The sequence below is a fragment of the Mustela lutreola genome, chromosome 13 (assembly GCF_030435805.1).
Source record: "Mustela lutreola isolate mMusLut2 chromosome 13, mMusLut2.pri, whole genome shotgun sequence".
Taxonomy (NCBI): Eukaryota; Metazoa; Chordata; class Mammalia; order Carnivora; family Mustelidae; genus Mustela; species Mustela lutreola.
Genome location: NC_081302.1, coordinates 10,523,961 through 10,538,910, shown reverse-complemented (window position 1 = coordinate 10,538,910; position 14,950 = coordinate 10,523,961). Strand labels below are relative to the sequence as shown.

Genomic DNA, 14,950 nt, shown 5'->3' with positions numbered 1-14,950 from the left:
TATGAAAGCATCTAGGAATTTAGAAATGCAAAGTTTCAGGGACACCCAGATCTCCTGAACCACCAATGCTAGGAGTGTGGCCTAGCATGTCAACCAGGGTTTATGATGCACATTCAAGTTTGGGAAATATGATTTAGTGAAGATTTGCTCTAGTGCTTCTCAAACTGAAATGTACATGTGAATCAACTGAAGATTTTGGTTTAAAATGCAGACTTTGGTTCAGGTAGACTGCAGTCAGATCTAGAGTCCCAGGATTTTCTTGTGTATGGGCACACACAGGACAAGGTGTGAATACAACCGCCAGGCAAGGCAAGGGTGTAGATTTCCTTTAGAAAGGTGAGAATCACACAGTGTTTCAAGGAAACTGAGTGGTCAGTTACAAGTACATGACTTATTAGTTTAGGATTGGTACGCTATGTAAGAGTTACACGGCGCTACTGCTCTGGTGGGTTTAGGAACACAGTTGACCCATGGAGGCTATCAGGTTGCATCCAAATTGTACAGATGAGTCACTGGCGGAAAAGGGGCCACCCACCATCAGCTGTTTTGTGTTCATTCAGGTCCTTACTTTGCCATCTATAATCTCCCATATCCTCCAGGCTCGGGGTCAAGCGTACAAATGACTTACATAGGTTTAAAGCTCACCAGACATGTCTTTTATCAACTCAGATGATTCAAACCAATTAATTATCTTTAGTTGGAATTACCCATGTTGCCCATTGTTGTTGTCTAAATCCAAGCGGGTAATTGCCAAGCTCTGTTTTCCAGACTTCCTTGAAATAAGGTAGCCAAGGTAGATGCCTGATTTGTATTTATATTTGACTAAATAGACTGCTACTTGATGCGAAAGAGCCTGGCCCCATGTCCTGCACCCCTCCCACATGCCTCCAACATTGCAAGTAACACACTACAGATAGGACACAGCTTCATCTTTGAAACTGTAGTTATGGGGTGCCTGGGTGGCTCAGGCTCAGCCTCTGACTTCTGCTCAGGTCATGATCTCAGGGTCTTGGGATCAAGCCCTGTATGAGGGGGGGGGGGGCTCTTCTCAGCGGGGTGCCTTCTTCCCCCTCTCTGCCTGCATCTATGCTTACTTGTGATCTCTCTTTCTGTCAAATAAATAAATAAAATCTTTTTTAAAAAAAAGAAACTGTAGTTACAATGTGAAATAAATAACAGAACAAGGAGACTATGTAAGAAGCTTGAAATCTAAATAACCCTACAAAATCTACTGAACTATTACCAAATTATCAAACTATTACCAAATTATCCTAATAAATCATTTTAAAAAGTCATAGTTGGCCCCAAATAACCTACGACATCTATCCAGCAGTTGTTTTTGTATGGCCCATGAGCTAATGAGTTTTGCATTTTTAAATGCTTGAAAGGAAAAAAGAATGCTTGTGACCCGTGAAAGTTACATGATATGAACAGTTTAGTACTCAAAAATAAACTTTTACTGAAAACATAGTCATGCTTGTTCAGTCCAGGAGTCTGTGGCCCACAAAGTCTAAAGCATTTAGGGCATGAGTCTAAAGCATTTAAAGCAAAAGGGCATCTCCCCTTTTACAGAAAAGTCTGTCTACCTTGCCCTGTAGTTTTTTGCTCTGGCCTCTGTTACGATACCTCTTCTCTAACAGCTGATTTATACAACTGATTCCCTACTGGCCTAGGTTTCCTGAGGGCAGACTTGTAGCCTTGGTATGAGTTTCCAGCACTTGCCACTGTGGTGCAATGGATGAAATTAGGTATTCAATAATTTTTATTTAAGTGCAGTTTAATTTGATCATCTTCCCTGTGTATATCTGTATGAACTTAACAAAAAGCCTTTGCTGTTCAACTCAGGATCCACTAATTAGGCTAATTTAGAAAATTTTAGAAAATTTGTGGGCAAAAAGGAGAAACAAATACATTCTCCAAATAATTGAATTCCTTCCTTCTACTTCTAAACCGAGCTATATAAAAAACTGTTCAATTTTAAATTTGAAAGCAACAGGGTTATTTTTTCCTTCTTTTCATTCTGTCAAGTTATTTTACTTAGCACAAGAGATCTTAATGCTAAACAATTCCCATGGCAAAGAAATTAACGAACAGAGGGGAAAAAAACCTCATAAAGCTATGTTCTTTCATATTAAATTCAGTCCTGGTATTTCTGGAATTAATGTTTTAAAGATGATGTGCGCTGCTGTCAGTTTTGTTTTTTGTTTTTTGTTTTTTGTTTTTTTTTATTTTGAGTGTGAAAGAATGTACATGAGCAGGTTGGGGAGGTGCAGAGAGAATCCCAAGCAGAGCCCCATCGCAAAGCCCCATGAGGGGCTCGATCTCATGACCCTGAGATCATGATCTGAGCTGAAATCAAGATTCAGACCATCAACTGACCCAGCCACCCAAGCGCCCCTTGCTGTCAGATATTTAAAATAAGGCGTTGACTCTTTCTCCATAAAAGAAATGCAGTGTCTTTTCTAAAAAGTCTATGGACTTTTCCAGACAATTCCATTTGAAACTGTATGCTATTCATGCCTATCTTCTGTACTTCTAGGAATAATAAGCAGGCTAGAGAGATTATATGTGTGAGATTGTATCATTAGTTTTGGTGAATATATCCTTAATCACGAATTAGAGAAGAATTGTAAGAACTCCCAGAAAAAGTTATTTGACCATCCATCATGATGGAACCTAATTCCATTGCAGGGAGTCATTGTTAGGCTACAAAGCAATCTGAGCCTATAATATTGTTGCCACTGTTCTTCCTAAAACCAGAATCAAGTAATTTAGTCCTGCTTGCCAAACAGTAACTTTTTTTTAGATTTTATTTATTTATTTGACAGACTAGAGATCACAGGTAGGCAGAGAGGTAGGCGGAGAGAGAGAGGAGGAAGGAGGCTCCCTGCTGAGCAGAGAGCCCGATGTGGGGCTCAATTCCAGGACCTGAGCGGAAGGCGGAGCCTTTAACCCACTGAGCCACCCAGGCGCCCCAGTAACTTTTTTTTTTTTTTTTAAGATTTTATTTATTTATTTGAGAGAGGGCGAGAGCAAGAGAGATCACAGAGAGAGAGGGAGAGGGAGAAGCAGACTCAGGGCCAAGCAAGGAACCCGATGTGGGGCTTGATCCTGGGACCCTGAGATCATGACCTAAGCTGAAGGCAGATGCTTAATGGACTGAGCCACCCAGGTGCCCCCAAACAGTAACTTCTTAAAGGAAATAATGCTCACCTGGTGCCTAGAAATGTAGACAGTACAAGATAAAATGCAGCTCGATTCCCTTGTGCTGTTGATGTAGGAAACGGACACATTTTGAGTGCTGTTATGTATGTGCCCTGCACAATTTGACTCTTCTCTCATTTTATCCCATGAACAAGAGTATGAAGCAGATGTTACCCTGCCCATTTTACATACAAAACGTCTCTAAGAGGCTAAACAACTCTCTTAAAAGGCATGCTGCCAGCAAACAAGAGTGCTAGGATTTGAACTCATGTCCAAGTGAGCCCCAACCCAAGCTCGTAACACGAGGGCTAAAATAGGGAAGCTGGGTGGCATACATGGAGATGTACGTCGTCTGGGCTAATGGTTTCTTTTATATTTGAGCCTTGTTGTGTAAAGTACTAATTCCAATGAACAACCCTCGATGTATAGTTCTGTCTGTGAAGACCTTTCATATGCGCGGTTATGTCTGAGGCTGACTCCTGTGTCGTATGATAAAGACCAGGCAGAGAATTTCCTCCTCTTGACAGATGAGGGAGAGAGCTTATGTTGAAATCGTCTCACTGACGATTTCAAATAGCAGTGTCTCTTACAGTCAGTGCTTTTCCAGAACAAAATTTCTTAGTAAGAAAGCAGCAGTCACCCACTGAAGGGGGATATCTGACATATCACTTCAGTGTATCTGTGGGAGGAATGTGGTTTCTTGTCTATTTTGCAGCGAATATAATCTGTGCCTTCTCAGCCTGACGAATGGCAGAGGCGAATTCTCCTTTTTCAGTCTGAAGTATGTTTTACCCTCAGAATATTTTGAAGGACTAGAAACTTTGCAGATATTTTGTTTCCACAAAGGTGTTGGCATTTCAAACATTCTTACATTTCACAAGAAATTTTTTAATGACCATTTATATCAGCATCCAAGGCGGCCTACTTTTGTAACTTTTTATGGTAGACTTCTTTGTAAGATTTACATTTTTTAGAAAAAAAGGGTTAAACATCTGGGGATGTTCGAAAACCACTGGCATAGTCCAAACATCTTATTTCGTAGCAGAGAAATTAACAATAAAGCAACAACCACCACTACCATCATTAATTTTATTAGAAGCACCTTAGACATGCAGTAAGTAGTTAAGTGGCTCATTCCAGGTTCCTGGTAACTAATGGCAGTTGGAAGTGTTTGTAACTAACAGAAAAATGACTTAATGCCTTGAACTTGACCCTAGGATAATCTCACACTTCTGGTCTCTGTTCTTTCCACTTTATCACCTTGTTTGCGGATGTGTGCAGATTCCTAGACCAGTACTCTAAAAATTATCATCCATTTACTTTATCAGAAAGTCCTAGAAATGAGTAGTTTTGATTTTTCTTTGAGACAAATCTCAAGTCCAGCCATCAAAATCATTACTATAGAAACGTAGCTGCTGAGATGAATCTTTTTTCTTAAGATTGATTTTATTTATTTATTTATTTATTTATTTATTTATTTATTTATTTTTGTGAGACGGGGTGGGGCAGGGGAAGAGAGAGTATGAGCGGGGGCGGGGAGGGGCAGAGGGAGAAGCAGACTCCCCTCCGAGCAGGGATCTTGATGTGGGACTTGATCAGAGGATCCTGAGATCATGGCCTGAGCTGAAGGCAGATGTTTAACTGACTGAGCCACCCAGGCACCTGAGACGAATCTCTTTTTAAAAGATGGATAAGGGGCACCTGGGTGGCTCAGTGGGTTGGGGCCTCTGCCTTAAGCTCAGGTCATGATCCCAGGACCCTGGGATCGAGCCCTGCATTGGGCTCTCTGCTCAGCGGGAAGCCTGCTTCCCCCTCTCTCTCTGCCTGCCTCTCTGCCTACTTGTGATCTCTGTCTGTGACCTCTCCTCTCACAAAGACACCAGTCTTTGGACTTAGGGCCTGTCATGAATCCAAGACGATTTCATTTCAAGCTGGTTAACTCTATCTGTAACAACCCTCTTTCTAAATGAGGTCCTATTCTGAGGTTCCTAGTGGACTTGAATTTTGGGGTGATGCTATCCAGCCCACTATACTTGTCTAAGGTCATACAACCAATAAATGAAAGAACAGGATTCAAACCCAGCTGGGAGCACATTTTCTTCCCACATGCAAGCTTTATGCACTCAAATGCCAGCTATTTCCAGACAAGCACGAAGACAGTCACACAGCATCTAGAATCTAGTGAAGATATGAAGGCATGGTTCAGAGAAGAGTCTACATTGCACGCCCGTATTTCAACCCGTGTTCAGGAAAACGCTGCCACTCAGCATTGTTCTGGAACCCCTAGTCTCCCCAGAACCTCTCTCGTGTGTTGGGCAAACAATTTAACAACCACCTTGGTTACCTGAGTTCCCCTTATGGCGTCTCCTTCCCCCCGATGCCCCTTAGCACAGCTTTATTACAAACACGTCCGTGGTTCTCTTGAGTAAAGATTTCTCTGTGATGCCACACATGTAGTTCATTTGTCTAGAAGGAAAAATTATTTCAAACGAAGCAGATGTTTACAAAGTAGAAGGTGAAAAGTCTCTCTTGTTGCCACTTCTTAATACTCAAAATTGGCCCATGTCAAGATAAACTGTGACTCCTATATAAAAGTTTGAAGAGATTGGAAAATGAAGGAAGAAGCTGAGCCTTAATATTTAGTGTCTTCTTTTGGTTCTGTCCCCACCATTCTCTTCCTTGTCTCCATGCCAAGCACGCTGTCCCACACAGGACCTTTGCTCCTTCTACTCTGAGGTGGATTCCAGCTTCCAATTTGTATCTTATGGGGAACATTATCTTAAAAGAGCCCATACCCTAAATTAATGTTTTCTTGGTAGAATTTTAGAGGTGAGAGAGATCATTTAAGAATCTGGGATTTTAAAATGAAGCTATAATATTCAATAATCATGTCTGGTCATTATTAGTGAATATTTCATGTAATATTAAGTGCTTTGCTTTACTGAAGACCAGGGTTACTCAGTTCTGAGGATCCTTCTATTTGGGCCAATACTCTTAAGTTCATCCCTTTATCCATGCACAGTATGGCTGACCCTTGATGGGGCTTATGCCTTAGTACCCTCTTCCCCCTGATGCCCAGTGAAAATTTGACTATAAATATGAGGCCCATAAGAGAAGGCTGGGGTGTCTGAACCAACATCTGTTGCTGTGACATAGAAAATTCAACCTGATTTTAACTTTCATTTCCTTCAGGAAAAAGAATCACCAACTGATGGAGAATTTTGAACACAGAAGGAAAGAAATGCCCTTACAATGTGTGACTTGGACAGCTGCAAATGTAGAAGACACCAATGCCTGGCCGAGGGCCTGGGGACTCCCTAAAAGAAGTCCCCCAGAAGGGGGGCTGGTAACAGTGCTTCTGGCTGAGGTAATAAAGACCCAAGCTTCACAGGGGTGGGAATCCCCTCTGTTTGCACTTTCCATGGTATCCCCAGCAGCCAGCACAGATGGTGCTCAAGAAAATATTCTGTGTTGGGGGCACCTGGGTGGCTCAGTCCACTGATTGGCTCAGCCACTGACTCTTGATTTCAGTTCTGGTCATGATCTCAGGGTCATGAGCTCAAGCGCCATGTTGGGCCCATGGCTCAGCTGGGAGTCTGCTTGAGATTCACTCTCTCCCACTGCCTCTGCCCCTCCTCCCTCTCTAAAATAAATAAATAAATCTAAAAAACACCTTAAAAATATTTTGGGAAAAGTAACATGAGAATAGCACAAGAGATCCTTGTGGGGGGATAGTTCTGTATCTTGACCGTGGTGACCACACAAACCCTCGCACATGGTAACATTTCACAGAGCGCAGTAGGCAAATGAGTACGGATGAAACTGATGACATCTCGGGAAGGTCCATGGATGTACCAAGGTCGATTCCTTGCTGTGATATTACACTGTAGTTCCCCAAGCTGTTACCATTGGAGGAAACTGGGTGTAGAGTATGGGGATGTATTTCTCTATTTTTGTATTATTTCTTACAACTGTACATGAATCGACAATGACCTCCAGATAAAACGTAGTAAAGTGAAAAAAAGAAAGTAGTGATGTCAGGGTAAAAGCAATCTCGGGGGACAGCAATCCCAAATGTAGTAGAATGTGAGTCAGAACCTGCCTTTGAAAAGCTGAATCCTGTTTGGGGCTTTTTCTAAGTTTTTATTTAAATCCCAGTTAGTTAATGTAAGCTAAATCCTATTTAAAAGATAGAGGCCCCTTAGGGAGGAGATGCACGAGTCACAAAGACAGATGCATGTGTGGAAATCCAGGGGTGTCCAGGGGTGGATGCTCTCCGGCAGGGGAGAAAGAAAAGTGGAGAGCTGTGAGTTTAGTGCTACGTGCTCAGGTGGGAGAAATGCACGATAGGCCCCAAAATACAAATCACAAACTTGGGACCAGTGCCGTGTAGAGTGAAGGGGGCTCCAGTGACCTGAACATCATACTTGGCAGAGACTCTGTGAAGATTCTGGCTGGACTTACTGACGATTTTCATTCCCAGACTGGGGTTTGGCCAACCATACACATGTACAGATGTGTCTACATCTGTCTCTATGTGGAACTTGTAACACACAGGGACTTTATTTCCTCTTTTCTAGAGCCAAAGTCCAACCAGATTCGGGTCCTGACTCTTGGCTCCTACCAGTCTGTGTTTGACCGTATGGGAACACTAGCATTCCCTCACCCACCCACCTCCTGTCCATCACCAAGTGACTCCCAAGCACTTCTTAGATCCGTTCACATGTCCCTGACTTCACTGCCACTTGGTCACCACAAGCCCTCAACCTTCCCTGGACACATGGAGGGTCTCTTCATTCTAGTTCCTCTCCCAGCGGCAGCCCAAGTGATCGCAAAATAGAAATCTTTTTTTCTTTTTTTAAGATTTTATTATTTATTTGACAGAGAGAGAGATCACAAGCAGGCAGAGAGGCAGGCAGAGAGGGAGGAGGAAGCAGGCTCCCTGCTGAGCAGAAAGCCCGATGTGGGGCTTGACCCCAGGCTTGATCCCAGGACTCTGAGATCATGACCCGAGCTGAAGGCAGAGGCTTAACCCACTGAGCCACCCAATAAAAATCAGATTTCTTTTTTTAAAAAAATTTTTAAATTATTATTATTATTTTATTTGACAGACGGAGATCACAAGCAGACAGAGAGGCAGGCAGAGAGAGAGAGGGAAGCAGGCTCCCGGCTGAGCAGAGAGCCTGATGTGGGGGCTCGATCCCAGGACCCTGGAATCATGACCTGAGCCGAAGGCAGAGGCTTTAACCCACTGAGCCACCCAGGTGCCCCAAAATCAGATTTCTTAATTGAAATCTGATTGTGTTGCCTGCCTGCTTTGTAGCCTTTCATCTTTGAGGACCATTGGGTCTGCGAACCCTGGCAAATCTGGCTCGAACTCCCTCTACCTGGTAGAAGGCACAGTTGTGGCACCCTCCCACGCACCGTCAGCTGGGACAACCGAGGCTTAAGCAGTGCTAAATGGCTTGCTTATGACATCACAGTGGGAGAACATGGACCCAAATCTAGGTTTTCTCACCCCAAAGTCTAAGCTGATAGATGCAAATACGGCCGTGGATGTCCAGTGCTTTGCTGTGGGGCTCAGGCTTTTATTCTGCATATGATATTTTAAGTCAATACTTTGGAGTACATATAAAGATCGTGCTTAAGACATAGGATAGAATCAGAACTCCAAGGAGCCCCATCGAGGGAGCAGGCGAAGTCTAAGGGGGGAAGTTTTAAGAGAGCTACTTGTAAGATGCATGGAAACAGGGAAGAAATGTAGCAGAGACGAAGACCTCACAAGCTTTTCAGGATTTTGCGATTTTACCCTCAGAGTGGCAGGAGGAGGCTCAGGACTCTGAGAGTTCTCAAACTGGAAACTTCCCCCGGGTCAGTCTGGACAACCCCCCATCCTAACCCCTACTGTGATCAGCAATAAAAACATTAAAATAAAATAAGGGGGGGACCCGGGAGACAGCGTCCCCCTTCCGGTGGCCCGTGGAGTGTGGGGACAGCGAGCCGGGGAGTAGAGGGTGGCCGCCCACAGGTGGCAGAGAAAGAACAGCGCTCGGCTCCGCGGAGACAGAAGACAGCCTGAAGCATCGATCAAATTAATGACTGTTGTCTCTGGAAAGAAGAGAGCCGCGACAGAAATCCCCAGAGATGGAGTGGTGACAGCTAAGGGGACCGCTTCTGCAGGCAGGGGTCCCGGATGTGCGTGTCTTGATTTGATGCAGAAGTTTTAGTATCTGTAGGAAAAAAAAGTCCTGAAGGAGCTTTCACAAGAAATATTTTTCTTTACTCTCAGAAGGCAAGCACCGTTTTAAAGAAAGAAATTCGCTTTAAAAACAAAAAAAAGATCAACAAGCCTAGGGTGTATCTATTATCCGCTGGGCTGAGGACGGTAGGAACATAAATAAGACTAAGACAGCTGCTGCCCCTGAGAGATCTATAAATTGTTACTGTTAGTTTGGGACCTTTTAAGAAACGTTTGAAACACAGCACTTTCTCTCTGATGTATGTCAAACACCAGCACTTTCTTTCCTGATGTACCTCAAGCCATGGTAAGTTACAATTTCTAAACGGCAATTCTACGCAGATCTGCGCCTCCCGCCCCCCGCCCCAATGTGAGTGTAGAGAATTCAATACATCTCACTGTGGATCTGTGCATCCCATTCTCTAAACCTGGGTAACTCCAGAGTGCAGTCCTATTAGGGGTCCCTGACACCAAAGAGAAGCCACATGCCAGAAGGACGAATTGGTCACGTTGATTTCATTTTAAAGGGAAAGGAACACAAAGTTCACTAACTTGAAAATCATCTATTAAGAGGGCAATGCGACATCACACAGTACCAGTTTGTGTAATAATTTTACTGCATAAGAAATTAGAGAGATTGCATAAATCATTAGCTCAACAGCATATACAGAAGAATAAAATAAAGCAGACATGGTAATTCTGATCAAATAAGACAAGAAAAATTTCAATTTTGAAAAGTACCACAAATACCCCAAATGCAGCTCCTTTTAAGAGAAAATTTACCTCTTGCATTTTCTGGATATAGTAATGACTACAGTTCCATTAAGCCAAATGGAAAACTGCTTTACAGCTAAAAACATAAAAAAGCAACTTACATAGATATGTAGCCCTCTTAGTACTGGATACAACAAAAACAAAGACATCAGGCTGCCTGCTTTTGCCTAAAGCATGGCTTGGATTTCTATTAATAGTAATAGCTTATATAGAATACGGACACTACATAATTTCCTATGTTACGAAGCTGAAATTAGGAGAATCCAAAGATTATTGCAGGAGTGAGTGTCTTCCGATGGGGAAAAAAGTATATAAATATACTAGATGTTAAAATTTTCATTCCTCATTCAATTTTTTGCCCTGTTCAAAACATAAAAATACAAATAAATATATTTCCTTACAAGAGAAGTACACTGCTAAAAAAAATTTAAAAACCAAAAATCTTAATTTATTCTTTCTTGTCATTAAATAAAAATTCAAATATACAGACACATTCAATATTTATATAAATTGGAGTCAGTTTGTCATTCCTTGCTCACGACCGACCTGTAATAGCGCTAGTCTCTATACAACACGGCTCACACCCCCCCGTGCAGGTTTCATTCTACTGCACGTCGCTCCAGGTAATTTTTTTCCTTTTTTCTTTTTAATTAAAAAAGATTTCACTCTTGGAATTTGAGAATTTACATTGGAGTCGTCTGAAAAAATACAATTTCAATGCAAAAACCACATCGAGCTTTCAAGAGTATATTGCTGGTGCTGTAATCTTTTTGCATGTCTTTGTTTTCACAGAAAAAAGAAACAGAATAAAATAAACAACATGTAAGACTTTTAAATGGTTAAACATAACCATGTAATATTAACAATAGGCTTCATGCACGCAAACCAACAAAAAATGCAGACGAGAGGCTCAGACATCTTTCTTCTGCATTTGTTCCAGCTTTCTTCTTAACAGACCGTAATTCTCCTTGGTTCCTGATGCAGTGGGGTCAAGCTGCAGAGAGATTTCGTAGTGCTTTTTGGCCAGGTCGAGATGTCCCCAACGATGATAGAGCACAGCTGAAACAGCAAGAGATGGGTTTCATTGGAAATGCTTCTGAATACCTCGCAGTGTTCCCAACCGCTTGCAGAAAAAGAAAAAAAAAATTACAGCACCTCTGCAAACAGTTCTCAAAAAAGCTTGTTTAAAATAATATTGTTTGTACCACAAGCATTATTTATTATAACCACATTCCCTGGTGATTGTCCGTTTAACCACCTCCGGTCACTCCTGGAGTTCTGTGTATCACTAGACATGAGTCTTCTCCCTACAACAACATTATTACATAAAGAAGTAAAAGGAAGGGGCGCCTGGGTGGCTCAGTGGGTTAAAGCCTCTGCCTTCGGCTCAGGTCATGATCTCAGGGTCCTGGGATCGAGCCCCACATCAGGCTCTCTGCTCGGCAGGGAGCCTGCTTCCTCCACTCTCTCTGCCTGCCTCTCTGCCCACTTGTGATCTCTGTCTGTCAAATAAATAAATAAAATCTTAAAAAAAAAAAAAAGAAGAAAAAAAAAAAAGGAAGAGTACGCTAAGTTTGCCAGGAAATTTCCAGGAAGTCAGGCTGCATCAAGCTGGGCTCCATTGCCGCTCAGAGCCGTGCAGCAGTCCAGCATCTGAATAATGACATCCCACCCTCTTTTTGGCAAAGTAACAGCTTGTTTGTTCCTCGCTGGAAATAAGGTCGCTAACATTAAGATCTGACCAGAAAAAAATGGCATCTAAAATCTAATTATTAGAATGGTAAAGGGTCTGATTATTATTGTGATTTTCTAAGTAAAAGTAACTTTTTACATGGGCAGGGGAGGAACGGTTGCTGCTTTGTGACTTTCCCAAGAAGAAGCTAGAGTCTGTAGGGAACAGGTTTGGTTAAAAACACATTCACACATGGAGCCTTCTCAACATCCACACTGTTATGCTCTAAAAATCTTAATTATTGAGATGTGAAAATGGGCGAAAGGAATTCTAAGGGATAAATCATTGTAGACGCACGATTAGCCAAGACACGAGAGAACGTAAGAACCCAGAGGAGACTGGGCTATAATGGGGAAGGACGTGAGACCAGACACTTCCAAAGTACTTGTCAGTTTAACATTCTAGGATCTTTCATACAAAAGAAGAAAATCAAAGCAGATCATAAGAAAGGGATAAACTGAGTGGGGGTTATTGGGGTTGGTCCAGTCATATCATTATGATTTGTAAATATGATTATTACATAGCTACCTTTTTAATGTGATAATTCCTTAAAAAAAAAAAGAAAAAAACTTAACACATCTTAGAACCAGATTATAAAGGCCAATACATGTTAGATTGGAAAAAAACACATTCTCCCAACTTTGATTTTACAGAAAGGTACCCATTTCTTTCAACTTACAGAATTTCGATAGAATCCAAACTAAAATATTTCCTTACCCAAATTGCCATGGTAACTTGCAGCATTTGGATGAGCTTTAATTGCTTTGAGGAATAAAGCTTCAGATTCCTAGAAAATGGTATAAAAAACAAGGTATTGCACGACACAAAAGCCACACAGTTTTGCTGCTTATGGTTTTCACACTTGTAATGTCCTCGTTTTATACCACTGGATCCTTCCCACAGCAAAATCTGGGAAGGCGGGCGGGACCACACCCTGTTAAGAGGTTCTGAAGGGCAGTCAGGGAAGGGCACCACGGGGCGAGGTGACAGGGCGGCAGGGAGGGAAGACGGGGTTGGCTGCAGAGAGAGCACGGATACGCTAATGAGCTCTGCCTCCCACAAGGGGATGGAATTTTGCAACTTGAAGGAAGTAGCTCCATTCAGGTTTCAGCGGAGAATGAGCTTTCAAAGTCAAGTGGCCAGGAAGAGGCTGGGTGGTTGAGGATACCCACAAAAGCGTCATTTTCAGTCAGCCTCAATGAACTCACTTCTAATATTCTCAAGGTAGGAGCTGGGGCCAATTTAACCTCCCACAAGAACTCCCGACCCTCTCAGCAACCCATAAGCAGCCCATTGAGCTGGAAAAAATAAGCGGAGAGAATGAGGGAGGGATGGCCATCTGTCATCTAAGCGGTCACAGTACTGTACATGACCATGACCAAAGGCTCCTGAGGCGCGTGGACGGATTCTCGTATAGACTTGCACTTCCTCCAGATAGGGCTCGCTTCCAATTGGTTTGCGGTAAGGCACGGCCAAGTGTCTTCTTACCCTATCTTTATGGGACCATGGCTGCCTGGATGGTTCCGTTCAACCATAATACCAGGAAATAAAGATGCCTGACTCTTCTCTGCAGACACCTGCTGGGGTAGCTCTTCGCACCGTCTACATCTGTGTTCCCGGAAGGGACACACAAGTGCTAGTGAGTATCAAACACTAAGCTGAAACAACTCAAGTTGTAGGTTCGGGGACGGGTTTGCTCCTTCTAGCTGCATGATCTCCGAGTTTTCCAAGGGGGCTTCCCACACCTAGGATCAGGGGTTTTAGAAAGTAGAGGAAGGCAGATTTCTTTGTCCCGAGATGGCCTGTGGTACTCCTGAGAAGCAGGTGGGGCATTTGGGCAAACATCTCTGGAACCACAAGCTTTGAGAGAGAGTGGGCAGAGAAAAATTTGTATTTTGGAAATGTCATCCAAAAAGGACTGAATGAAGACATCAGGATAACATACAAGATGTCAGCAAACATCACTTCCAGAACTCAGCATCTACATTCCAAGGTAGAGCAGCTGAAACTCTTTCAAGGTAGTGTAAGGTTCTCCTGCCATGTTAGGTACATTGGAAAAAAAAAAAAAATCAAATGGATTGTAGAGATTTGTAGCTACGCTCTAAGTAGTTATGCTTTCTGACAACTTTCAAACATTATCATTTAGCCTAAATTCTGAGAAATAGGAGGACCAGAGACTCTAAATCAACTTAAAAACTTCTTCTCTTTCCTTATCTTAGGCTCAGCACCCTGGCCTAGACAATTAGGATGCAAAATACCTAGAAAAATAGGAAGCCCATTTCTCTGTTCCGCTCTATGGAGTATTTTCTACTCTATCTGGAACGATGTCAGCTGGAAGTCGAATGGACCGTGGGTTCTGTCCCCTTAATAGAATTCTAGTTTATGGGGCGCCTGGGTGGCTTAGTGGGTTAAGCCTCTGCCTTCAGCTTGGGTCATGATCTCAGGGTCCCGGGATTGAGTCCCGCATTGGGCTCTCTGCTCAGCAGTGAGCCTGCTTCCCCCTCTCTCTCTGCCTGCCTCTCTGCCTACTTGTGATCTCTTTCTCTGTCAAATAAATAAATAAAATCTTAAAAAAAAAAGAATTCTAGCTTATAGACTATGGGATGATGGAAAAATCAATACAGTGGTTACAGAGACTGTCTTTTGAAAATGAGCGGCTGTTGCTGGTGGCCGCTGGACGTCCCAGCTGATGGAGAAGGCTGGAGAGGAACCTAGATGGGAAAACCACAAACCTTACCTTCCTCCCCAGCTCTACACGGGTAAACCCACGAAACATAAAAATTCACCCCTTTAAAAAGCATGTCTGGAGCAAAATCTAGAAATGTTGAAATGTGTGCTGAAGCTATTAAACTCCCTGATATTTAAAAATGAGAGACATGTATGAAATGGCTTACTGTGGTATCGTGCAAAACTATGCAGGTGATGACATCCTGGTGAGCAGAAGAGAACTAAAGAACATGGAACGCTCAGAAACTGATCACCTCCTTTGGCCTCGTGTGATC

At 42.7% G+C, this 14,950-nt stretch overlaps 1 protein-coding gene across 5 annotated transcripts in view; it reads right to left on the bottom strand.

Annotated features, from left to right (window-relative positions):
* Positions 1-10,038: 10,038 nt before the first annotated feature.
* Positions 10,039-14,950, bottom strand: part of TMTC4 (transmembrane O-mannosyltransferase targeting cadherins 4) — a 63,803-nt gene continuing 58,891 nt past the window's right edge. For 4 of the 5 annotated variants that reach the window (XM_059143903.1, XM_059143901.1, XM_059143900.1 and 1 more), the window contains 2 exons: positions 12,666-12,735; positions 10,039-11,275 (listed from right to left, as the gene is read on the bottom strand). In XM_059143903.1, the coding sequence (XP_058999886.1) occupies positions 11,127-11,275; positions 12,666-12,735 (219 nt within the window). In that variant the 3' untranslated portion in view covers positions 10,039-11,126. Of the gene's footprint in view, positions 11,340-12,665; positions 12,736-14,950 lie in introns of all 5 variants that reach the window. The other variant, XM_059143902.1, reaches the window with a different exon arrangement.